This window comes from Brassica napus, chromosome A9, assembly GCF_020379485.1.
Source record: "Brassica napus cultivar Da-Ae chromosome A9, Da-Ae, whole genome shotgun sequence".
Classification (NCBI taxonomy): domain Eukaryota; kingdom Viridiplantae; phylum Streptophyta; class Magnoliopsida; order Brassicales; family Brassicaceae; genus Brassica; species Brassica napus.
The window spans coordinates 13,578,401-13,603,892 of record NC_063442.1 but is presented as its reverse complement, the minus strand read 5'-3'; the positions used below and the strand labels follow the sequence as shown (position 1 = coordinate 13,603,892).

General features: G+C 37.0%; 3 protein-coding genes and 1 long non-coding RNA gene across 6 annotated transcripts; 3 read left to right on the top strand and 1 right to left on the bottom strand.

Annotated features, from left to right (window-relative positions):
• Positions 1-849: 849 nt before the first annotated feature.
• Positions 850-2,529, bottom strand: LOC125578259. Of its 2 annotated transcripts, XR_007316359.1 has the most exons (6): positions 2,181-2,529; positions 2,050-2,095; positions 1,786-1,963; positions 1,619-1,651; positions 1,468-1,530; positions 850-1,324 (listed from the first exon to the last, which is right to left on the bottom strand). It is a non-coding gene; the product is annotated as an uncharacterized LOC125578259 (long non-coding RNA). The 2 variants fall into 2 exon arrangements; XR_007316358.1 differs by lacking the exon at positions 1,619-1,651 and having other exon boundaries at positions 2,181-2,410.
• A 2,271-nt stretch (positions 2,530-4,800) lies between these two features.
• On the top strand, positions 4,801-7,081 carry LOC106362935 (uncharacterized protein At4g15970-like). Its single transcript, XM_048740622.1, has 3 exons — positions 4,801-5,054; positions 5,162-5,530; positions 6,312-7,081. The coding sequence occupies exons 1-3, from the start codon at positions 4,827-4,829 to the stop codon at positions 6,816-6,818; spliced, it is 1,104 nt and encodes a 367-aa protein (XP_048596579.1). The 5' UTR covers positions 4,801-4,826; the 3' UTR covers positions 6,819-7,081.
• A 2,920-nt stretch (positions 7,082-10,001) lies between these two features.
• Positions 10,002-19,738, top strand: LOC106366687 (protein CHROMATIN REMODELING 4). 2 transcript variants are annotated; one of them, XM_013806349.3, is made up of 11 exons: positions 10,002-10,406; positions 10,961-11,364; positions 11,469-11,570; positions 11,678-12,361; positions 12,932-13,027; positions 13,123-15,735; positions 16,014-16,171; positions 16,316-16,430; positions 16,527-16,603; positions 16,912-17,446; positions 17,555-19,738. In XM_013806349.3, the coding sequence occupies exons 2-11, from the start codon at positions 11,035-11,037 to the stop codon at positions 19,511-19,513; spliced, it is 6,669 nt and encodes a 2,222-aa protein (XP_013661803.2). In that variant the 5' UTR covers positions 10,002-10,406; positions 10,961-11,034; the 3' UTR covers positions 19,514-19,738. The 2 variants fall into 2 exon arrangements, with proteins under 2 accessions (XP_013661803.2, XP_013661804.2); XM_013806350.3 differs by having other exon boundaries at positions 10,026-10,406; positions 11,681-12,361.
• A 716-nt stretch (positions 19,739-20,454) lies between these two features.
• Positions 20,455-25,482, top strand: LOC106366690 (copper-transporting ATPase RAN1-like). The gene is made up of 9 exons (XM_013806352.3): positions 20,455-21,047; positions 21,671-22,279; positions 22,534-22,963; positions 23,048-23,373; positions 23,453-23,511; positions 23,586-23,928; positions 24,056-24,238; positions 24,494-24,751; positions 24,853-25,482. The coding sequence occupies exons 1-9, from the start codon at positions 20,718-20,720 to the stop codon at positions 25,321-25,323; spliced, it is 3,009 nt and encodes a 1,002-aa protein (XP_013661806.2). The 5' UTR covers positions 20,455-20,717; the 3' UTR covers positions 25,324-25,482.
• The last annotated feature ends 10 nt before the right edge of the window (positions 25,483-25,492 follow it).

The window sequence follows — 25,492 nt, the reverse complement described above, 5'->3', positions numbered from 1 at the left end:
TACTAGGGTCGGCCCGCCCTACGGGCGGGATGTGATTCTTAAAATAATTTCAACAGTTGGAGTATATGTTTAATAAACAGTATTTGTGTTATTTTTTATATTTTTTCTACATTTGTTTCTTGAGTTATCTTTTGATTCAATTTGGAATATGATAAGTAGGTGATAATGTCTTGATTGTGATGGTGTTGTGAGTTGTCTGTGTTTGTTCGAGATGACAGAATTTTTTTGTTTCTGTAGAATATTAATGGAAGCGATGGACATGTTTTTTTTTTTGGTTACGTATAATTGTTTTTGATATTAATATACTTAGCCTTTCATGTTTCTATTCCTAAACAGAAACCTGGTAGGAGGATTAAATTCATGAAGGAGTAATAATGTTTTCATCACTTCGATCTTGTCTTCTTATGTGAATTGATGGAACTTGCTTTGTAGAAGTCCTCATTTTTTGACATACTTGTTTCACTGAGGTCTTTAGGATGATGCTGAACCCATGGTTTATGAAATTTGTTGTTGCTATCAACCGTTTTAGTTTTTCTAGTTAGTTGTGTACACCATATGAATTTGGAAATCTGGATATTGAATTATTTACGTGTTTGGTACTGTTTGTGAATCGTATTTGTGACTTAGTGCGTGAGAATAGAGCAACGATCTGTTGTTAATAGTGATTCTTACTAACATGAACGTGAATAACCGGAAGTGTCAGGATTGATAAACCATGAAAAATCCCATTGTGTGTGATATACAATCACTGTCGTATGAATGTGTTTGCTTAGTTTTTGTCCATGTTCTTTTAAAACTGGTGTATTTAATAATCACTATCAAATGTTAAAATTCTCAAAAAGAAGCAAATAAGTTGTTAAAAATAAACTCTCTTCTCATTTCGAAAATAAAGTTTTGAAGATCTATATAGTCAAATACATATTAGCGCTCAAATTCTATCGACAACAAATAGGAAAAATGAAAAACATAAAGATTAATATGTCTGCACTAAATTAACATATAGCTTAGTGTGGCCAGCTGAAAAGTATCATAAGCACCATCTATGTAATGCGGGCATCAAGACCTAGGCACTGTCACCATAAACATGTAATTTTGATCAACCTCAGATACATAATGTGAAGGGGACAGATGAATCAAGAACATAACCTTAAGTTAGTCTAGTGGCCAGTGGACATGAATTGAATATGCAAGAAAAATAAAATGTGAAGAAACTTTCTGAACAAAGAACACCATGAATTCCTCAGTAGTGTGTTGATGAAATTACTCAGTAGTGTTTGTAATCCATGAATTCAACCGCACAAAGAACGCCATGAATTCCTGAACACTTGAGAAAACCAAGAGACATCAATTAAACAGTGTATTTAAACTTGATTTACAAAGAAAACTAAGCTAGGAATTACAAAGTACATGCTCATGGAGCTCTGTTGGCAACAGATTCATAGCTAAAAATGTATAGTACAGACTTACATTAATTATTTTTTCAGTCTTCAGATCTTTCCGCTCAAATAGCCAAATATGGATTCGAAGTTTCTGTGTGACAAATACAAACCAGAAGATAAATCAGAAAACCCATTGATAACTTACATTGTTATGGAAAATCCATTGTTATGGAGCTTACACTTTGAAAACCCCTAAAACTCAAGTTATGGAGCTGCTTCGAAACCACCAGAAAATAAAGCAATTTTTTTTTTTGAAAAAAAAAACATAGCAAAATTCAATCAAAGAAAACAGAGAAAGTAGTCATAACAACACATATGAAGGAGAAAATATCCAAGGAAAATATACCATTGGCTGGATCATAATCCTCTGGAATTTGGTGGTTGCCATGGCTGTCGAGATTTTGAGATCTCTCTAAAGCTTTAGGAAAGTTGTGGAGATAGCAGAGAGATGAGTAGCAGAGAGATGTGGAGATAGCAAAAAGTAATGATTAGAGATATATCATGGTCGCTTGCATCATGGCCGACTGAAACATGATTAGAGATATATCAGTATCAAGAAACAGGGAGAAGATCCAGATACACAAATATGAAAATCTGGAAACTAACTTACATTCACATCCACCATCAGCATATCGACCCAGATCGGAGAAAAAACCCTAGTATTAACCATGTTGAAAGTGCTGAGTATGAGATTTTAGTGTTACGAAGATAAGATGAGATCAAAGGGAGGATTACTCTCACATATTTATACGGAGATCGCCGCATATCATATCGAAACGTAGCATTGAAGACGACGTAGTGGGAGAGCGAATCAATGTGATTAATCTCGAAGCTTTTACGTAAAACGTTTCAGATGGTGGAAGAATCAGAAAAGTTTTAGGGTCGCCGTCGCAGGAGAAGGGAGACATCTTCTCTTTGCGGCACTTCTCTTTGCGTCGGGCCTGAAGTCTGACCAAGTCCTTAAGCCCAGTAACGTAAAACGACAGAAACCCACCACGCCAAGACTTAATGAAACGCAGAGCATCATTTACCTGACACGTGTCGCCGTATCCTGCGTCGACTTATCTACCTGGATGCTGAGGTGGCGGGCTGAGAGGAGAGAAAATCCTTTTTATAGTAATAGATTTGATTTTGAACCATATGCGGCATCTATATAAACATTTTAAATAAAATAAGAAAAGTAAACTAGGAATATAAAGTTAAGTATAATATTTTCGGTTATCTTCAGATATCCATTCTGGTGGATATCCATAATTAGATGAATCAAGCCTTGGTGACTTTGTCATAGGCGTCCCTTCTTGATACGACTCCATCAAGACCAGTTTCCAAATTCTATCGTACTTCCTGACGCAGTTTTTGTCCTCACCTTTGTTCTACTCAAAACTAGACTTAAACTCTATCAAACTCCGTTCTGATACCAATTGTAAGTGCGGATAAGTCATAAATAAATAAAACAGAAAGTAAATGATACACATAGTTTGTTAACGAACTTCATTTCCTAATCCTCAAGACCTCGTCCAGAATTTGAATCCACTACAATGACAAAGCAAATTACAACCAATTCGCAAACGCGTAATACAAGCACAACCCTCTTGAATCACCGCTCTCTTCTATAACATAAACTTTTCAAGGTAAACAAACTTTGAGCTAAACTCCCACAGAGTTCAGACTTTCTCATGATAACCTAATCTTCAGGTACACTCCCCCTGAGTCTAGACTTCAAACTCCAAATCTCTGAAGGTACGTCACCAAATATTTCACCAAGTACGTACGTCACTGAGTACGTCAACACCTAACGCACATCAAGAATACCATCGAGCACGTCAACACCAACGTACAACTTGATCATCACAGCACAACGGACAACCCGCCACATGCAACATCAGCACCAACGTCACAACACTAAGTACAACGGAACACTCCGTCATACATTACGTCAGCACCAATGTCAACACTCAACAAGAATACAAAGAAAACTCTCTGCCACTTTAATTTCTGGATACTTGTCTTCTCATTAGGCATGTCCCTGCTTATATAATAAACCATAAACTTGTTCTCCAGATTCATTAAATGCACTTTAATGAACATATATTTCCATGTAAAAAAACTTCTTATTCAAATGCAAGTAACACTTCTTCTCTAAGTAAAACTAATTAGTTTAATGAAAAATGTTATTTATCTTCAACAAGATATTTTCTTTCTATTTCCAAATTCAACTTACACATGCAATCACAGTATGCAATTTCAATAATTCAACATCTTGACATATATCTTAAACTACCTCGTGTACTACGTCACGAACCGATAACACCTTAAGAAATTGCATCTTCGTTATTCTAAATATTGTGTTCCGTCACATATGGAAAGAAGATCAACCAACAATAAGAAATCAAAATCGCATCACGATATCGAAAACCAAGATTCTTCTGTTCAAAATCACAAGAAAGGGGTAAGAGTTTGAAAGGACAATACCTTTCAAACTAATAAAAGAACTCTAAAATTTTATTGGTTGATTCTGTTTATATGGTTTATGCCTTTTCGACCCCTTCACCCCCTGTTACAAACACTTGAAGAAAACACTGTTTTCAGTAATCTAAAGTTGCAGCTATACCTTAAAAAAAAAACAAAAAGCTACTATACTTTCGAAAATTAATATTACACTATTGTAATATTTTGTATGATAGAAACAAGAAAAAATATGAATCACGTTCTCTTCAGTACAATTATAGTTCGGGTGCCGATTAATTTCGTTATTTAAAATTTAGACGTAATGGAAGATTGCTCCTCGATCATAATCAACATTATGTTTAGAACATAAAACGGTTGGTAGCTTTTGGCTTTTCAGATTGTTAAGCAATGTTATTTAAATTTTTTTTTTTTTTTCAACAAAGAAACAAAACTAAACTAAGTGGATTCCTGAGCCGAGAACCATCTCGGAGGAACGGAGTCAACATAAACCATAGCAGAAGGCTGAGTCCTAGCACCTCGTGCTAGCTTATCCGCCATCGTGTTTTGTGCCCTTGGAATATGCTGAATAGTGAAAGTAGAGAAGTATTCCTTACATCGTAGAAACTCTTCAGCAATGTTATTTAAATGGTGTAGCAATAAATGGTTGTATAGTATTATATTACCTCAGCTTTAATGCTAAACAAACCTCACATATTTCGTTCCTATGTTGTCTAAGTAAGTTTCATAATGATCTAAAGACTTGTGACCAAATATCATAACAATCACTATAATTATCTCAACTATTAAAACAATGATTTGACTTATTTAAAAAATAAATAAAAATAAAAGAGTGAGTGAGAGTAACTTATTATATAAAGGAGGTGTTGTAAAGCTAAAGAGAACATAAGAACAAATTAAAAGATATTAAGAAACAAGAGAATGAATACAAGCTCTGAATTGCCTTCTTCTTCCACCGGTGATAGAGACGGCGACATAGCCAAGCCGTCTTCAAACGGATCACAAAGAGATGTGATGCCACTCGTGTTGCTCTTCATCACCGTGACAATTTCTTGTATATTGGTCTATAATTCTTCTAATAATCCTCTAATGGTTTTGTCTCCATGGAAGATCAACTGGTTTTCACAAAACCAAACTTCCTTCAAAACGGTGAGCAATCAAATATAGCTAACTGCTTATATATTCTCATTTGTATTGAGATGTTAATAGAATGTATTTAGTGATTCACGCCAAATTGCATTTGGTGGATACAATAGAGAGAACCAGCTTCAGAACTTGAAAGAGTATTGATGAACGCGGCAATGGAGGACAAGACGGTGATTATAACAGCATTAAACGAGGCATGGGTGGCTCCAAACTCCATGTTCGACTTGTTTCTTGAGAGTTTCCATATCGGAATCGGGACAGAAAAGTATCTCAAACATGTGATTGGGGTTTGCGTGGACAACAAGGCATATGAACGGTGTTTGCATCTTCATCCTCATTGCTACTTGATCAACGCCACCGATTATGACCAACTCTCTGGTCCGAACAACTACATGACTCCCGGCTACTTGAAACTCGTTTGGAGGCGAATGGAGTTTCTAAGGGAAGTTCTTGCCCTAGGTTACAACTTCCTCTTCACAGTATGCAATATTCTAGCTTACTCTCTGTTTGATATGTTTATTTTAAAAACTATTTAGTTAGAAAAGGTTTCACTTATAACTTAACAAAACTAACATCTTTTTAGTATTTTAGATTCAAAATACACATGGACGTTCGGATATTCATTTTTGGTTAGGATATTTGTGAGTTCGGTTGGGTTCAAGTACTCATCTATGTTACCTTAAAATATTTTGAATAAAAATTGATCTAAAAACTCATAAATTGAAAAGCAATTTATTATACAACATATAAATTTGAAAACTATGCCCAATACAAAAATATATGCTAACTGAGTATTTGCGTTATATATAAATATTTAGATGCGTTTTTATATATTCATTGAGATCTTTGCATATTTTTAAGTATTTAGCCAGACTGAGTTTGGGTTTGATATGTCTTTAATGGGGGTTTTTATACTAGTTTAGACTCGAGTTTGAGTTAGGTTTAGATACTATTCAAAACCGAAAATTTTGTAGACAAGACTCATTTAGATATTTATACCAGGTTCGATTCAGATTTTTTTTCCGGATCAGTTCGGTTTGGATTTCCGGGTTCGTTTTTAACCCACATTTAGCCTACCATGTCCTTGTTATTAAGCTATTCATAATAATATTAAGATGTACTTCTTCAAAAGCAATATTATGGTTACATTTTCTACACATACGTATGGTGTAATAATTGTAATTCAAAATATAATAAACTATAACAATACTCTGATAGTTTTCGCTAGATTAACTGTGTCTACTCTCAATTGCTTTTTAGGATGCCGATATCTTGTGGTTTCGCGATCCATTTCCTCGATTCTTTCCAGACGTAGATTTTCAGATCGCGTGCGACCATTACAAGGGAAACTCCTCAAGTAAGAGCAACTGGGTGAACTCCGGATTCACATACGTCAAGGCCAACAACAAAACCATTAAGTTCTATGAGTTTTGGTGTGGTTCGAGGTGGAGATTCCGTGGTAGAGGAAAGCACGACCAAGAAGTGTTCAACCTCATAAAAAGAGATCCTTTTGTTGATCAAATCGGAATCAAAATGAGGTTTCTGGACACTCTTCATATCGGAACTTTTTGCGAGCCGAGCAAAGACGTCAATGTAGTCAATACAATGCATGCCGATTGTTGTAAGGGTTTAAACAACAAAGTTAGCTATCTGAACGCGGTTCTCCGCGATTGGAAGCAATATTTGTCTGAGAGTTTTTTGGGGAATACGAAGAAGGCAGAGGCTAGATGGAGACGTCGTCATAGGTGTGGTCTTAGAGTGAGGTAGTAGCGACACGGTGTTCCACATATGTTATATTTATACGAAATTTGTTAATATAAGTAAAAGGATTAGTAGAAATATATATATCGGATATGGATTAAAGATATGTTTATGATTGGTTAAGTAAAAGTACTGAAACTGGAGGAAAAAAAAAACAAACTGGAGAAAATATATTTGAAAGTTTAGAGAATTTATAGCCAAGTTACTTTGATTACGAAAGAGCTCTTAGAAACTTATAATAATAAAAAGGCTATTATTGTTTTGGTTTATTAGTGTAATTTTTTGGTGACGCCGACGGTGTCGTGTGTCAATCCAATATTTGTCATGGGGGGATAATCTAAAGCTTAAGAAAATAGCATGGGTTATAAGATTTTGAGTGGAGCATACATCCGCCACTTGCCAGAATCAGTCCAGGAACTTCACTAGCAACAAAGGAAGCGAATTCTCAAGTTTAGAGAAGCTCGCGATGTTTACAAGAATGATAAGACCATGATTAAAGGTGAAACCCAAATGGTCTTTTTTTTGTCTGAATAAAAAAAAATTAAAAACCAATCAATCGCAGACCGCCACGTATCAGTGGGGCATGCGAACATTGCAAGAAACCATCGAATAACGGTTTTTATTCTGGCTATTCTGCAACCGGTTTTTGCTTTTTTGTGGACCCCTTCTTAAGAAACCCACTAAGCACCTCCTTTCCCCTCCTCCGATAATCCTGTCCTAAAAATCAAGTAAAAAACTTGGTTAATTTATTATTTTAACAGAGGTTTATCCGCGCTTGCGGAAAATTATATTTACCTAATCTTAAATTTGAGATTGACATATTTTGGGTTTTGTTTGCTCTCAAACATGTTTTGTGAAAGTGATCTATTTAATTATTATCATTCATTCCTATAATTGTTACTAGATTTTTCACCCGCACATCCGTGCGGGGAGATATTTATTTTATAAATATATAACAGATACCTTCGCAAAACTTTCAAAGATATAATTTACATTTTAGTGTTATATATTGTGTAAATCTATAATGTTATTAGTTATGTTTCTTATTCGATATTATTAATGTATAATGATTTGTTTTATACATTTTACTTTATTATTAATTGTTATTATATATTAATATATTTTCAAGTTTGGTAAAATAAATTCATAGTATGAAATAAGCAAATTGAGAATCTCTTTTATTTTTTCCTAATTTTTACAGACTGAATACAACACATTTTAAAATTTTATTTAGTTATTATAGAACTGATATTTTCTTAGCATAATTTATATTTCTATGTTATTTATTTTAGTATATTGTGGAATTTTATAACTAAATAGAGTATAATAATACTTTATTATTAATTATGAAATCAATCGCTGCATTAATTTAAAAATATTTTAAAATTTTATTAAGATTTTGTTAGATTTTTTCCAACATATTTTGTTATAAGTAAAAATAAAATTTAAATTTACAGTTAAAATTTATTTATTAATATCTATATAATTTATAAGATTTTTTAGAAATGTTATATATTAAATATATTAACTTAAATAATCAAATAGATGTAATTGATGATATAGATCTAGTATGAATTTTTATGGTATTTCTTTTAATAAAAAAATATAGAATATAATTATAAAATTTGAAAAATAGCATACACTTTTATTTTTTTTTATAGTAAAATATTATTTAAATTAATGTATAATAGTATATATTATTAATTACGAAATTAATCAATGGTATTAATTTAAATAAAATATTTTAAATTTTTAAAATGATTTTGTTAGATTTTTTCAACAACATTTTGTTATAAATAAAGATAAAATTTAAATTTACAGTTAAAATTTATTTATTATTAATATCTTTATATATTTAATAGATTAATGTAAATAATTAAATAAATGTAATTAATAAAATGGATCTAATAAAATTAGTATGATTTTTTTATGGTAGATAAAAATGGTACTTCTCTTTTAATAGAGAAGATTTGTTTAATGGAAACACTTCCGCATCTTAAGTTCTTTAATGTGTGTGTGTGTTTTTTTTTGATTTTATTTAACCGTATTTCTCATTGTTTTTTATCCATGTGGCTTCATACATACTGCATATCTCGTTCGTAATGCATAATTATTAGAAAATTAGTACTACGGGTTAGTGAGCAATATAAAACATCTTAAATTTTAAATGAGCATTTGAAAATGTTTAGTTTACTCTCATTCTAAAATGAAGTTAATTTTCACAATTTATGGTTTGTTATTCTTATTTCAGATTATATACTTATCCTACCATCAAAAAAATTTTCATGCATATATAATTTTAAAACATTATTCAAGGTTTGTTTTACTTCAATTATGATAATAAGTAGAATGAAGTATCTTAAACACACAAACTATTAATTATTTCTGGTCATATACATGTGCTTCTTGAATATATTGATATTTTATTTCCTCTTATACATTTTCTCATTAAATTTCATATATATATATATATATCTATAATATTTTTAATTATTATGTAAAATATTATTCTAATTAATATATGTGAAATAACCAAAAGAGAAAAAACTAATTATACTTATATGTGAAATATTATTATAATTAATTATCACAAAACGACCAACTGGACTATCAAACTATGTCATAAGTTTTCATACTCAAGATGCAAAACAGAACACCCAGTTCGAATAAAATTAGTTTTTTCTCCAACAAAGTAAAAATCACTGTATATTTATAAGAAAAAAGATTTTATATGACAGTTCTAACTTTCAAAGGCCTCAAAATGGGTCCCAAATGACGGTCAACACAGGTAACCTAAGCAGCCCAAAAAACCTGATGGTCCATTTTACATTTGTCATTAACTCTTTTTATTTCCAGAATAAAGACGATAACGGAAAAAATTTACCAACGATTTTTTTTTGAATTCTAGTTAAAATGATTCTAGGGAATGGTTTTCGGCGGCGTATTAAAAACAGAAGATTTCATTTTGAACATTATTTAATTAAAAAGTAATGTAATCAATATATAAAAGATAAAGCTCGTCGTATCTAAAAAACGAATTTAACTATAAACAAGCTACAAACCGAAAAACAGTTTAAAAACACTAAAACATCAAAAGTAGAAACCGAAGATCTCTAGTGAACAACTTTGAAAAAAGTAAAGGAAAGAATGATCCATGGCTGGCTCACTTGGACCCGATTGCACAGTAGTGACACCAAAACACGGACGAAGAAAGCAAAAGAGAAAAAAAAAAAGAGAGAGAGGGACACGTGGCGTGTAGATAGGTGACAGTGAGGTCTCCGGTTGTGTCTCGTGTGAGGTGCGTGCCATGTCAGAGTCCGTTCCCCTATGAGCCCGGCGAATCCGAATCATGTGGCCCCCCTTCCTCTCTCTCTCTCTAGACTTTCTCTCTCTCTCTACTTATTTATCGTTTCGCGTGTCGCGTCTCTATCTTTCCTTTCCTTTCGTATCGCAACCTCTCTCTCTCTCTCTCTCTCTCTATTGTCGAGGCCGTGCCCTAGAAGCGCCCCCTTTCCTCTCCGCGACCTCAATCCCTAGCTTCCGTCGCCCTTCGATCATCTGAATTAACTTCTTATCACCCCCGATTCGAGATTCGTAAGCTCTTTTCTCCTCGTCGTTGATTTCAATTCCGTGATTTTTCCGATGTTGATTTGCTGAGGTTATGGTTTAATTGGGGTTTATCATCAATGAACCCTTTTGGTTTGTGCCAATGTGTGTCGTAGGATGCTCGTGACTTGCTTTGCTTCACCTTTTTTTTCTCCAGTGATTTTGGTTGGCTTGATCTCTTTAATGTGATTGCCATTTTGAGTAGTGAGGGATCAAGTCGTTTAACTATGTTTAGATTCGTTACTAGGTTTGTGTTTTCGATCTTTAATGATGACCCGTTGTAATTGAGTATGTTAAATAATGTTATAATCTACCACTAACGTGTTTAGTGCGTATATCATTTAGTTTTCTTAGCTTCTTTATTTCTGTTTGATGTGCACAACCTTTTGAATCAGGAAAGAGTTCAGCTCTTCATTTTTCATTTTATATGAATACTAATTTGAGTGATACTCTGTTTTACCTTGGCACTATTTTTTTGTTTCAGTCTCTCTCTCTCTTGATCTTAGACTAACATTTTTGTTTTTTTTTCTTTGTAATTATAGTGTGGAAGCAAAGTTCTTCATGAAGGTCTGTCCATTACTATGTGAGGCAGATGCTATGAAACCACAGGTAGAATATGACAGATTCTGGCAGTGAAATGCTTGATAGAGATTGGGTCATGAAGCAGAAACGAAGAAAGCTTCCGTCTATTCTGGATTCGTTAGACCAAAAAGAGGATTCTTCTGCGGCGGCTATTGATTCTCCTGATAAACCAACTAAGCATCAGCTTAAGGCTGGTCCAACTCCTGAACGGACCTCGAAAAGAAAGGGACAGTCCCTTCCTGAAAATAATTCTTTGGCTTTTGGTTCTCCGGAACACACTTCTTCTGATAAGCTAACTAATCAGCAGCCTAGCGTTGATTTGACTCCTGAAGGAAATTCCTCTAAAAGGAAGGGACATGACGGGGTAACCTCATTTTCCCTTACTAGTGTTTTGTTTCAGATTTTCTCTGTATTTTATATATGCTTGTTGTTCTAGTAATGACTTCCTTTTTTTTTTGCTGGTTACAGAATTATTTTGAATGTGTGATCTGTGACCTTGGTGGTGATTTGCTGTGCTGTGATAGTTGTCCTCGGACCTATCATACCGATTGCCTCACTCCTCCTCTTAAGGTAAAGCTATTTTCCTTCTGTATATTTGTCATTCCGGAATGGTAGACGTAGATTCGCTATACTCAAATTGGGAAAACTTATCTTACTCCTTATCTCTTTCCCTCTAGCGGATTCCAAATGGCAAGTGGATCTGCCCAAAGTGTTCTCCAGACAGCGGTGCGCTAAAGCCTACCACACGTCTAGATGCCATTTCAAAGCGGGCAAGAACAAAAACCTCGAAAAGAAATTCACAAGACAGGCCAAAGAGCGAGAGAGCTTCACAGATATATTGCAGTTCTCTTGTTTCTGGAGAACCATCTTCAGAGAAAGGAAAAAGTATTTCGGCTGGGGAGAGCAAATCCATAGGAAAGGAAGTGATGGATGGGTGTTCTGCTGAGCTTGGTCATGTATCTGCGGATGACCAACCCGATTCACCTGTCATACCCACTGCATATCCGCCCTCCTCCGAAGATCTCCCCGAATCTAAACTATCAAATACCGGAAAAAGTCATGAAGCACCCGTGGAGAGAGTTCCACATGCTTGCAGTGAGATGGTGGTAAACGATACGATTGGTGAAGCAGAGACTGGAAAAGGTAAAAGGAAAAAACGGAAGCGTGAACCTAATGATGGGGAAACTGTTAAAGAGTGCAAGGCTGACAAGAAACGTACAAAGAAAAGTTTGTCCAAAGTGGGTTCTCCGAAAACCAAAACATCGGAGTCTTCGAAGAAGAAGAAGAAAAAGAAAAATCGAGTGACTTTAAAATCTTTGTCCAAAACTCAGTCCAAGGTGGAAGTACCAGAGAAAGTGAAGGTATGTTTTCTTAATTATCGTACGTTCTGTAGACATTCTTTCTGTGTTTATATTGGGGAATATATTAAACCTTAAAATGTTGCATCCACGCGTTTGTCTCTAGTGTGTTGTAGCATAAAAGATATCACATTTTTAGAGATCGTAGATCAGATATCGTTAATAAAGTTTACGAATTCAGAATTGTTGTCTGACCTTCTGTATTTAATGTTGAATATCTTGTGCATTAGTGTATCTTGGGTCAATACTGCACATAATGTTCCTGTTCTGTCCTGGAGATTGTGCTCTTGTGAATAATTATTCTAGTTTCTTATTAATCAGCGTGACATTTTTGTTCTGCTTAACATTTTTTAACATCTGTATATTTTTTAGTCTCCATGCCCATCTCTTTTCAACTGGAAATAGTTTGTCGTATATTCATTAGGATTCTTAAAAGCAATTTTAAATACAGTTGAGATATCTAACGAACCTTGTTTAATTGTCTTATTGGCTACATTTTTTTCGCAGTTGATCTTGTATCATCTTTTTCATTTAGTATATGTTCTTATCCAATTATATGTGTTAATAATGCAGAAGCTTTCCAAGGAGGAACGTCGTGCAATACGTGACGCAGATAAATCTTCTAGTTATTTGGATGTCAAAAACTCTATTCCTCCTACAAATCTACAGGTAATCAATCCTTGTGTCACTGCCATCAGAAATTTTCTTGCTGTGTTACTCATGGTTGTTAATATTGATTTCTTTTTGTTTGTGGTTCCTATCAGGTGGATCGTGTTTTAGGATGCCGAGTCCAAGATCCTAATAAGACCTCGCTGTATGGTGCTCTTTCAGATGACTTATGTTCTGATAATTTACAAGATAATGACCAGCGAGATAGCACAGTGAAAGATACTAATGCTGATACAGTGGTTACCGAGGACAGAACAGATTCCTCTTCTGAGACAGGTAAAAGTTCCAGAAATTCACGTCTGAAGGATAGAGATATGGATGAATCTGCTGTAGGTACTGAGTGTTTGGTTGATGAGAAAGAAGATATGGTTTCAGAAGACACTTTTGATGCCACAGTTAGTAGACATGTGGATAATGAAGATAAAAAAGCTAGTGAAGCACCTGTCTCTGTTGATGCACATCACGAAATGGGGGGAAAGATCCCTGTGGCAGGGGAAGAAGTTGAGGAGCCTGTTGCCGCTAAAGCTGCAGATCTTATTGGAGAAACTGTTTCATATGAGTTTCTTGTTAAATGGGTGGGAAAATCTAATATCCATAACAGTTGGATTTCTGAGGCGGACCTCAAAAGTCTCGCTAGAAGAAAACTAGAAAACTACAAATCAAAGTACGGAACAGCTGTTATAAATATCTGTGAAGATAAATGGAAGCAGCCTCAGCGAATAATTGCTCTCCGGGTTTCAAAAGAAGGTCATCAAGAAGCTTATGTAAAATGGACTGGTCTAGCTTATGATGAATGCACATGGGAGAGCTTGGAGGAGCCTATTATTAAGGAATCACCCCATTTGATGGATCTCTTTCAGAAGTATGAGCGGAAGACATTGGAAAGGGATATAAGTAAGGGTATTTCCCCAAGGACAAGAGGTGAAGGTCAGCAAAGTGAAGTCATTACCCTCACAGAACAGCCTTCAGAACTCAGGGGAGGCGCCCTATTTCCGCATCAGCTTGAGGCCCTGAATTGGTTGCGTAGATGCTGGCATAAATCGAAAAATGTAATACTTGCTGATGAGATGGGGCTTGGAAAAACAGTGTCCGCCAGTGCGTTTCTCTCCTCACTTTATTTTGAATTTGGAGTTGCAAGACCTTGTTTGGTTTTGGTTCCACTTTCAACAATGCCGAACTGGCTATCCGAGTTTTCTCTTTGGGCTCCACTCCTTAATGTTGTGGAATATCACGGTGGCGCAAAAGCCAGAGCCATAATTCGAGAGTTTGAGTGGCATGCTAAGAGCTCTACTGAGACGACCAAGAAGATGAAGCCCTACAAATTTAATGTCCTCTTAACTACTTATGAAATGGTTCTGGCCGACTCATCTCATTTGCGTGGAGTTCCATGGGAAGTTCTTGTGGTTGATGAAGGGCATCGTCTAAAGAATTCAGAAAGTAAGCTGTTTAGCTTGCTCAACACATTCTCTTTTCAACACCGTGTACTTTTGACTGGGACCCCTCTTCAAAATAACATTGGTGAGATGTATAATCTGCTCAACTTCTTGCAACCATCTTCATTCCCTTCTTTGTCTTCTTTTGAGGAGAAGTTTCATGATCTGACAAGTGCTGAGAAAGTAGAGGAACTGAAGAAACTTGTTGCTCCTCATATGCTTCGACGGCTTAAAAAAGATGCCATGCAGAATATTCCTCCAAAGACAGAGAGGATGGTCCCTGTTGAGTTGTCATCAATCCAGGCTGAATATTATCGTGCAATGTTAACTAAGAACTATCAGATACTACGAAATATCGGGAAAGGGGTAGCACAACAATCAATGTTGAACATAGTGATGCAGTTGAGAAAGGTGTGCAATCACCCATATCTGATACCAGGCACGGAGCCTGAGTCTGGGTCTTTGGAGTTTCTTCATGATATGAGAATAAAAGCATCAGCTAAGTTGACTCTGTTGCACTCCATGCTCAAGGTGCTTCATAAGGAAGGCCACAGAGTTCTGATATTTTCACAGATGACAAAGCTTTTAGACATTCTGGAGGACTACTTGAATGTAGAATTTGGGCCTAAAACATTTGAAAGGGTGGATGGTTCTGTTGCTGTTGCTGATCGTCAAGCAGCTATTGCACGTTTCAACCAAGACAAAAATCGGTTTGTTTTTCTGTTATCTACACGTGCATGTGGTCTTGGTATCAATCTGGCGACAGCTGATACTGTCATTATCTATGACTCTGATTTCAACCCCCATGCTGATATTCAAGCCATGAATAGAGCTCATCGAATTGGACAATCCAAACAACTTCTGGTTTATAGACTTGTCGTCCGTGCCAGTGTAGAAGAGCGTATTCTGCAGCTGGCCAAGAAGAAATTGATGCTCGATCAGCTATTTGTAAACAAGTCCGGATCTCAGAAGGAATTTGAAGATATCCTGCGCTGGGGGACTGAAGAACTTTTCAATGACTCTGCTGGTGCGAACAAGAAAGATACATCTGAAAGTAATGGCAACTTAGATGTAATCATGGATTTAGAAAGCAAGAGCCGGAAAAAGGGTGGTGGCCTCGGAGATGTTTACCAGGACAAATGTACAGATGGAAATGGGAAGATTGTTTGGGACGAGACTGCAATAATGAAGCTGCTTGATCGGACAAATATTCAATCACCCTCCACAGATGGCGCTGATACCGAGTTGGAGAATGATATGCTCGGCTCCGTAAAGGTGAGAAATCATGTTTTGTCTTGCTAAATGACATGTTCATATGCACTGCTATAATATGGTTTCTAGATGCAAGATTTTCTTTTGAATTTTGTGCTCATGTTGCAGAAAAAATTCCATCTGAAATTGGTAGCTTATTAACTGAAATGACCATTGTTTTACCTGAAGAATACTTTTGGTTGCTTTAAGATACATAGTTGAATTCGTTATTATGTTTTTTGTCCACAATGATAATTATATTGCTTCTGTTGTCGATGGTTTATATATTTCTTCTTAATCAGCCTGTGGAATGGAATGAGGAAACAGCTGAAGAACAAGTTGGAGCCGAATCACCTCCTCTGGTGGCTGATGATACTGATGAACATAGTTCAGAAAGGAAAGATGATGATGTAGTTACTTTTACGGAAGAAAATGACTGGGACAGGCTTCTGCGTATGAGGTTCGGCTTCCCTCTTACTCTTAGTTCAGCTACTTGCCTATGTTTATTTGCTTCAGTCTAAACGAAATTCGCAGCTTATGTTCTTGCTTTCACTACTTGTTATTACTTATTTGCTGATTTTCATACTGACAATTGTACTTATAGATGGAAGAGATATCAGAGCGAGGAAGAAGCAACGCTTGGTAGAGGAAAACGTTTGAGAAAGGCTGTTTCATACAGGGAAGCATATGCCCCAAATACCAGTGGAGCTGTAGTCGAGGTAACGGTTTTACTCTACAGACAAGAGCATCTTTTTGTGGCTATGAATACCTTTGCCATGTCAGTTACTAGTTTTCCTATCATATAACTATTGCAGGATGGCGGTGAAGATGAGAAAGAACCAGAACTTAAAAAGGAATATACACCTGCAGGCCGAGCCCTAAAAGACAAGTTGTAAGTTTAAGTTCTAAATCTATTGGTTGTTTGCCATTTGCTAGGTTGATAATAGTGAATTGTAAAATTTTGCTCCATTTGCAAGTTTTAGATAAAATCATGCCTCCTTTCCAGATATTTTTTTGCATAGACTGAGATTCTGATTTCTCCTGATGGGAAGATGAAATAAGATTCTGTAGCAGTATCAATTTGCGTATAATTTGTTTAGAGGATATTGGATTTTTCATATTAAGTTGCTGCTCTGTAACTCCTTTTCATGCTTTTTTTCAAGATCTGGAATAACGGTATCTTTGTTTTCTGCAAAACAGCACAAAGCTGCGAGAAAGGCAAAAAAATCGGCTTGCAAAAAGGAATGCTGTTGAAGACTCAATTCCTAATGGCAATGTGGATCAGGTAACTGAAGCAGCTAATCAAGACGAAGAAAGCCCTGTAATGATGGACGTGGACGATAGCCAACAATGTGATGCACAGAAAAGAAAATCCAGACCGCTAAGGCTAGACGGTTCTTCAGATCCTACACCAGATCTTCCAAGTCAACATCTTAATGGCGCAGAATGTCCACCATCTTTACCCCCAAACAACCTGCCGGTTCTTGGACTGTGTGCTCCTAATTTTACGCAACCAGAACCCTCCCGGAGAAATTATTCTCGTCCAAGTAGTAGACAGAACAGGACCATACCAGGACCTCATTTTCCTTTCAGTCTACCCCAAAGATCGGGTTCGGTTGAGAGGGAAGTAAACAACCAGGAGCCTTCTATGGGTAATCTAAAACCACATAATGTAAAGGAGGAACCTTCTCAGCAGCCTCTTAGTAATATGGATGGTTGGCTTCCAGTTCGTCCGGTATTTCCCTCTCTCCTCTACCTCCTAACACATCTACTTCCCATACACACACGCATAAAAAATAAACGTATACTTATATCTGTGTTAAATCTTATATGCACATTGCAGTTTCCTCCGTCAGGGGATTTTGAGCGTCCCCGAAGTTCTGGTGCTGCTTTGGCTGAGTTCCAGGAGAAGTTTCCGCTACTTAACCTACCATTTGATGATAAGCTGCTTCCTCGATTTCCATTTCAGCAGAGAAACATGGGAACTTCGCATCAGGAAATCATGGCTAATCTTTCTCTGAGGAAAAGATTTGAAGGAAGTGGTCATTCTATGCAAGACCTATTTTCCATGCCACCGATGCCGTTTCTACCAAATATGAAAGTCCCTCCTGTGGACCCACCTGTGTTCAGCCAACAAGAGGAGTTACCGCCTCTGGGTTTGGATCAGTTTTCATCAGCTCTTTCATCTATTCCGGAGAACCATCGAAAGGTTCTTGAGAACATAATGCTGAGAACAGGCTCTGGACTTGGGCACTTGCAGAAAAAGAAAACAAGAGTAGACGCATGGTCCGAGGATGAACTAGATTCTCTCTGGATTGGGATTCGCAGACATGGGTATGGAAACTGGGAGACAATTCTCAGAGATCCAAGGCTAAAATTTTCCAAATTCAAATCTCCAGAGTACTTGGCAGCGAGGTGGGAAGAAGAGCAACGTAAATTCTTGGATAGTCTTTCTTCTCTTCCATCTAAGTCAAGCAGGACAGATAAGTCCACCAAAACTCCCTTGTTTCCTGGTCTTCCTCAAGGTATAATGAACCGGGCTTTACATGGAACTAAATATGCTACTCCTCCAAGGTTCCAGTCCCACCTCACAGACATAAAGCTCGGATTCAACGATCTAGCATCTACCCTTCCGTTGTTTGAGTCCTCTAATCACTTGGGATTGCGAAGTGAGCCTTTTCCTCCTCTGGACCTTTCTGGTGATCCTTCTGCTGGACCATCAAATACTCCCAGTGACAAGCCTTTTCCACTCAACTCTCTTGGAATGGGAAACTTAGGTTCGCTGGGTTTGGATAGTTTAAGCTCCTTAAACACACAGAGAACTGATGAAAGACGTGATGCCATTAAGCGCGGAAAACTGCCTTTGTTTCTAGATATGCAGTTACCTCCAATGCTTGATTCAAGCAACAATGTGTTCTTGGGAAGATCAGCCAATCCATCTCTCCTTGATCCAAACCGAGTGATGAATCTCTCCAATCCGATGGGGAAAGACGTATTGGGAGGTACTAGCTCTTCAGAGAACAAGTTACCTCATTGGTTACGGGATGCTGTGACTGTTCCCGCTGCAAAGTCACCTGAACCACCCACCTTACCTCCAACCGTCTCAGCTATAGCTCAATCAGTCCGAGTTTTATATGGTAAAGATTCTACTACCATTCCACCGTTTGTGATACCAGAGCCGCCACCTCCTGTTCCAAGAGATCCAAGACACAGTCTGAGAAAGAAAAAGAAACGTAAATCACGTCCATCAAGCCAAATGACTACAGGCATTGCTAGTAGCAGCCACAATGTAGCAGAAAGCAGCTCTCAAGGCAATCCACCAACTCCTCCTTTGCTTCCACCATCGCTGTCAGGTGAACCTTCTGGGTCCTCTCAAGCCAATTTGCCACATCAGAACCTAAACATCACAGAACCATCTTCCTCCGAGCCAATCAGAGTTCAAGCTCCTCAAGAAGATTATGTGGTAGCAGCAGAACCATCTGAAGTACCAAAGCCAAGTCTAGAGGAAGTCACTGGTACGTCAAGATCTGTATCGCCAGAGCACAAAATCTCTGAACCTAAATCTACCAACGAGGATGGAGACTCAGATTTAGAAACTTGTGAGAAAAATGAGGCTGATCAACTTATGATTCATTCAGACGATAAGCATTTGGACGTGAAGCAAGAGAACCAACAGTCTGAGAATGCCTCAAACAAGCAATGTGAGCCCACAGAGGCTGAAACTCCAAACACCGACACAGAACAAGAAGATAATGAAGAATCCATAAAGATGGTGATTGATATTTCTCCAGGTGACGATTGAAGTCTACAATTGAAAATATACCAGTGTTGCTTTGTTTAGGTCCTTGCGATCAAAGTGGGTACTAAATGGCTATTAAGTTTTGTAGGTATGACGCAACTCAGTGAAGAAGCAGTATATGTACTGGGACTTTTACCATTTTTATCTTTTTAAATTCTTCTCGATTGTAAAACATGTGTAAGAGAATGACGAAGCTTATTTTATAATGATCTAACTGGTTTGTTTGGATTGTGTAATACCAGAAAATGTAGATTGTAGAATGCTTCAGTTAGAAAATCGTCTTAATATTGGCCATGTATGCCTTACCGAACTATTAAATACCGATATCAATCAGTCGTCAGTTGTATTGCTCTGGATTTTCTACAGACAGGGTGGACGATGCATTCATTATGGGAAAAGAAGTTTGAAAGACTCTGAACAGTCTAGCAAGTTCCATTCTCTTCTGACATTTAAAATGCTTTAGAAATTGACACCCAAACACTAACCAACTCTCCTTAGTCCGGCTGAAGTTATGTTCAACTAAATATCATTGGTCTCAGAATTACAAAATTACCTCTGGCCAGATTCAACGACTTCACTTTTCTTCTCATTGTTTGCGTTTAGTTTAGGGTTGCCGTCAACTACACGTTTCCACAATTAAAACATTCGCTCATGTGAGAAACCTCCCAAAGTTGTGCAAGTCATCATCATTCATCAATTGTCCATACGAAGTAAATAACTCAAATTAATCCTATAAAACAAATAAAATCAGATTAACTTCGTTTTATCCGGCTTTTACGAAACTATGATTACTCCATAGTCATATAACCTGAATTCATTTATAATAACAAAATAGGATGTCCTCTTCTCGTGATAATATATAGTTCAAAAGTTATGAATATATCATAAGAATGGTATGTAAACATTAAAGCCGTCTTAGCCCAATCGTAGAGTGCGTCACTTCATTTTCCTTATTTTTCCTCGAAACCAAAAAGGTATCCTATATATATCACTTGGGTAAATAGATTCTGCCAGTAAAAAAATAGATTGTTTTTTTTCTCCATCTCACAAAAAAGTAATACTATTTTTTTTATACTTTAAAAGAAAACAAATGAGTCTCAGAAATTCAAACATCAATCGTGGAAGAAGTTCTCTCCTCTTTCACCTTCTTCATCAATTTGATCCATTTTCTCCGTCTGCTTGACGTCGGAATCTCACAAACGTAAAAATGGCGCCGAGTAGACGAGATATACAGCTTACACGGATCACCGGACACAGCCTTGGTTCTTCGGATGCGGAGAACGAAGAGATGGAGGGAGTTCGTCTTCTTGATTCCTATGATGACGACGAAGAGAACGCTCATTTTCTGAGTAAGATAGAGGGTGGAAGCGGAGATTCCGTTTTGAAGAAGATTCAGGTCGGAATAACCGGTATGACTTGTGCTGCTTGTTCTAATGCCGTCGAAGGAGCTTTGATGAGCGTTAATGGTGTCTTCAAAGCCTCTGTCGCTTTACTACAGAACAGGGCCGACGTCGTTTTCGACCCTAATTTAATCAAGGTTTCTCTCTTTTTAATTAATTGTTTTAGTTCTTGTCAAAAAAAAATATTAATCGTTTCCATTCTTAGGCATGAACACTTTTTAAGTGAACCCAAAATCCAAACAGAACCCTGAACCTAACTTCGTATTTGAGATCTATAAAATACATTAATAGATTTTGTAAGAAGGTATTTCGGATATGGATATTATTGAACCCAACTCAAAGTTGAAAGGGGACATTCAAAACACTCGAATATTAGAAAAACTTAAAATAGCAAATCGAAATATTTGAACTAGTATACGAAAAATTCAAATTCTAAATAAATAATTTAAATACTTAGTTTAATATTATTTTGATAGTTTATTTAAAAATATCAGAAAATAAGTATTATTAACCGAGCTCATAAAAAATTAGAACCAATATATATATTTTACTGAAGTATAACATCTAACTAAATTTAACCAAATCTGACCTGAACATATACATAATCCGAAAAGGCTTAGAGACTAAATCCGAAATCCAAAAACCCAAAAACTCAATCCAAACTCCAACAACCTGAAGCCCATGCCTATTCTTTTAATTAATAGTTTTCATTTTTGTTTATTTCTCGACGATTTCATCTTTATTTATTTTTCTGTTGTAGGAAGAGGACATTAAAGAGGCTATAGAGGATGCCGGATTTGAGGCAGAGATTCTAGCAGATCCTGTTACTGCCGGGACGAAGACAACTTTAGTGGGACAGTTTACTATTGGAGGCATGACATGCGCAGCTTGTGTTAACTCAGTTGAAGGCATTCTAAAAGACCTTCCTGGCGTTAAAAGAGCAGTGGTTGCTTTAGCTACATCGTTAGGAGAAGTTGAGTACGATCCTAACCTAATCAACAAAGATGATATTATAACCGCGATCGAAGATGCTGGCTTCGAGGGGTCCCTTGTGCAGAGCAATCAGCAGGACAAACTCCTTTTAAGAGTTGATGGTGTGCTAAACGAGCTTGACGCTCAGGTTCTTGAAGGTATACTTACCAGATTGAACGGGGTTAGACAGTTTCGCGTTGACAGTTTATCAGGAGAGCTTGATGTGGTGTTTGATCCGGAAGTTGTGAATTCGAGAACGTTGGTTGATGATATTGAAGGAGAAGGTTACGGGAAGTTCAAGTTGCGTGTCATGAGCCCTTATGAAAGGTTGACTTCCAAAGATACTGGAGAGGCTTCGAAAATGTTTCGTCGTTTTATCTGCAGTCTTTCTCTTGCTGTGAGTTTTTTATATGCTAATGGACACACCATTTATGATGCATTCACTAAGACCGGATTTGGACAAAAATTTAGTAAAACATCCACTTATTTTAAATTTTATATACATAGATATAACCCTCTAAATTATATAATTTTTTTTATTAAAGTTTTTAGTAAATGTTTATGGACCCAAAATCTTAGAGCCGGTCCGGGAATTTACTGGTCTTAAATCTGTTATCTTATGTCATTTAATACAATTTTTTTTTGATCCAGATTCCTCTCTTCTGTATCCAAGTAATCTGCCCCTACATTGCTGCTTTGAATAACGTACTGGTATGGAGATGTGGACCTTTCATGATGAGTGATTGGTTTAAATGGGGCTTGGTAAGTATTATTCAGTTTGTTATTGGTAAGCGCTTCTACGTTGCTGCATGGAGAGCTCTTCGAAATGGTTCAACTAACATGGATGTGCTGGTCGCTCTGGGCACGTCCGCGTCATACTTCTACTCTGTTGGGGCTCTTTTATATGGTGCGGTCACTGGGTTTTGGTCACCAACGTACTTTGACGCAAGCGCTATGTTGATTACATTTGTCTTACTTGGAAAGTATCTGGAATCTCTTGCAAAGGGGAAAACTTCAGATGCTATGAAGAAACTAGTACAACTTACTCCAGCAACAGCGGTTTTACTAATTGAAGGCAAAGGTAGTATTTACGTGTCCTAATCCTATCTTTACTTAGTATTTAACTTTTTAATGTTTATTTCCATTTATTTCTTCTATTTTATAGGAGAGAAGTTTGTAGGGGAAAGGGAGATAGATGCATTGCTGATTCAGCCTGGTGATTCATTAAAAGTTGTTCCTGGTGGAAAGATCCCTGCAGATGGTGTTGTTGTGTGGGGCTCAAGTTACGTCAATGAAAGTATGGTGACTGGTGAATCAGTTCCTGTTTCTAAAGAGGTTGGTTCACCAGTAATCGGAGGTACTATTAACACGCATGGTGCTCTTCACATTAAAGCTACAAAAGTGGGATCTGATGCAGTTCTAAGCCAGATCATAAGTTTGGTCGAGACGGCACAAATGTCTAAAGCTCCTATCCAGCAATTTGCAGATTATGTGAGTAGTTGTGTCATCTGTTAGTTTGTGATATAATTATTAACAAGCATAAAATATATTATGTCTTTCTCATGTGTAGGTTGCAAGTATCTTTGTTCCGGTAGTGGTTACTTTGTCGTTGATCACCTTAGTGGGATGGTGAGATTCAGTACCTTAGCTTTTACCAATCTCTCTTAGTTTGTTCTCATTTCTAGAATCAAATGATTTTGTAGGTCAATTGCTGGAGCTGTTGGAGGTTACCCAGAAGAATGGATACCGGAAAACGGAACTCACTTTGTGTTCTCGCTTATGTTCTCAATATCTGTTGTCGTAATTGCTTGTCCTTGTGCACTTGGCTTGGCAACACCCACCGCTGTTATGGTGGCAACAGGAGTTGGTGCAACCAATGGTGTACTGATCAAAGGAGGTGATGCATTGGAGAAAGCTCACAAACTGAAATATATAATCTTTGACAAAACAGGCACTTTAACTCAAGGGAAAGCTACCGTTACAACCGCAAAAGTGTTCTCAGAGATGGACCGTGGAGAATTCCTTACACTTGTTGCTTCTGCTGAGGTAAGTTAAATCTTCTTTACTAGCTTCTTAGTTTCTCAGTGAATAGTTAATTTCATCGTCAACTACGTGAGACTTTTATTCATTAACAATTTAACATCATTTCACTTGTGTCTCTTGATTTCCTTAGGCTAGCAGTGAACATCCCTTGGCAAAAGCTATAGTGGACTACGCTAGCCAGTTCCACTCCACTGATGAATCAGCTGAAGACGGCAGAGAGTCTCAAAACTCTGGATGGTTACTCGATACATCAGATTTCTCTGCTCTTCCCGGAAAAGGGATTCAGTGCTTAGTCAACAACAGGATGATTCTGGTTTGGATTAATAGAGATATTTTTTTCTTTAACGCGTAGGAGGGTTTTGAGCTTTTAGTCATGTACATCTTATGGGACTGGTCTAAACCATATATCATATCAACTTCCTTTTCTGGAACACCAAAAAAAAAAGTTGATATAATATATGGTTTGGACCAAGTCCTATAAGATGTAGGTACATGACTAAGAGCTCAAATTCTTTTGCTTTTGTTTATGTGTTAATTAACTGAAAGAAAATATTTTTTCTTGGGTTAGGTGGGAAACCGTAAACTTATGTCGGAGAACTCCATAACCATCCCCGACCACGTTGACAAGTTTGTTGGGGAGCTTGAAGAAAGCGCAAGGACGGGAGTTATTGTAGCCTATAACAGCGAACTAGTTGGCGTGATGGGAATCGCTGATCCACTAAAGAGAGAAGCCCCTATGGTCGTGGAGCTTCTCCGTAGAATGGGCGTTCGATCCATAATGGTTACCGGTGATAACTGGAGAACAGCAAGAGCAGTGGCTAAAGAGGTTAGAATCATTTCATTTCTTTGTGGGTTGGCTCCTGTTTGGTTTGGTTATTGTAGTTTTATATCTCGGTTAGCTTTTTTTTTTGTATGTGGCATGAGTAGGTTGGTATCGAAGACGTGAGAGCGGAAGTAATGCCAGCAGGGAAAGCAGAAGTGGTCCGTTCACTGCAAAAAGACGGAAGCACGGTGGGGATGGTTGGAGATGGAATCAATGACTCGCCGGCTCTAGCCGCTGCTGACGTGGGAATGGCAATCGGTGCGGGGACTGATGTAGCGATAGAAGCAGCGGATTACGTTCTGATGAGAAACAACTTGGAAGATGTTATTATAGCCATCGATCTCTCAAGGAAAACTTTAACAAGAATCCGAATGAATTACGTTTTCGCCATGGCTTACAACGTAGTGTCGATCCCGATAGCAGCAGGAGTGTTCTTCCCGCTTTTGCGAGTGCAACTGCCGCCATGGGCCGCCGGAGCATGCATGGCACTCTCTTCGGTTAGTGTAGTTTGCTCTTCTTTGCTTCTTAGGAGATACAAGAAGCCAAGTCTTAACACTATTATGGCAAATGAGTAAATAATTTTTATTTACTTTTTGTTTTTGTTTATTTTGGTTGTTATTGTAATCATGTAACCACGAATATATTGGTCTTGAGATGGTTCTTATCTGTATTTAAGAGAATGTCTCGGCCTTTGTTGTAAAAATACGGTTCTTTACTTTGTATTTTGAAACACAGCTGAATGTG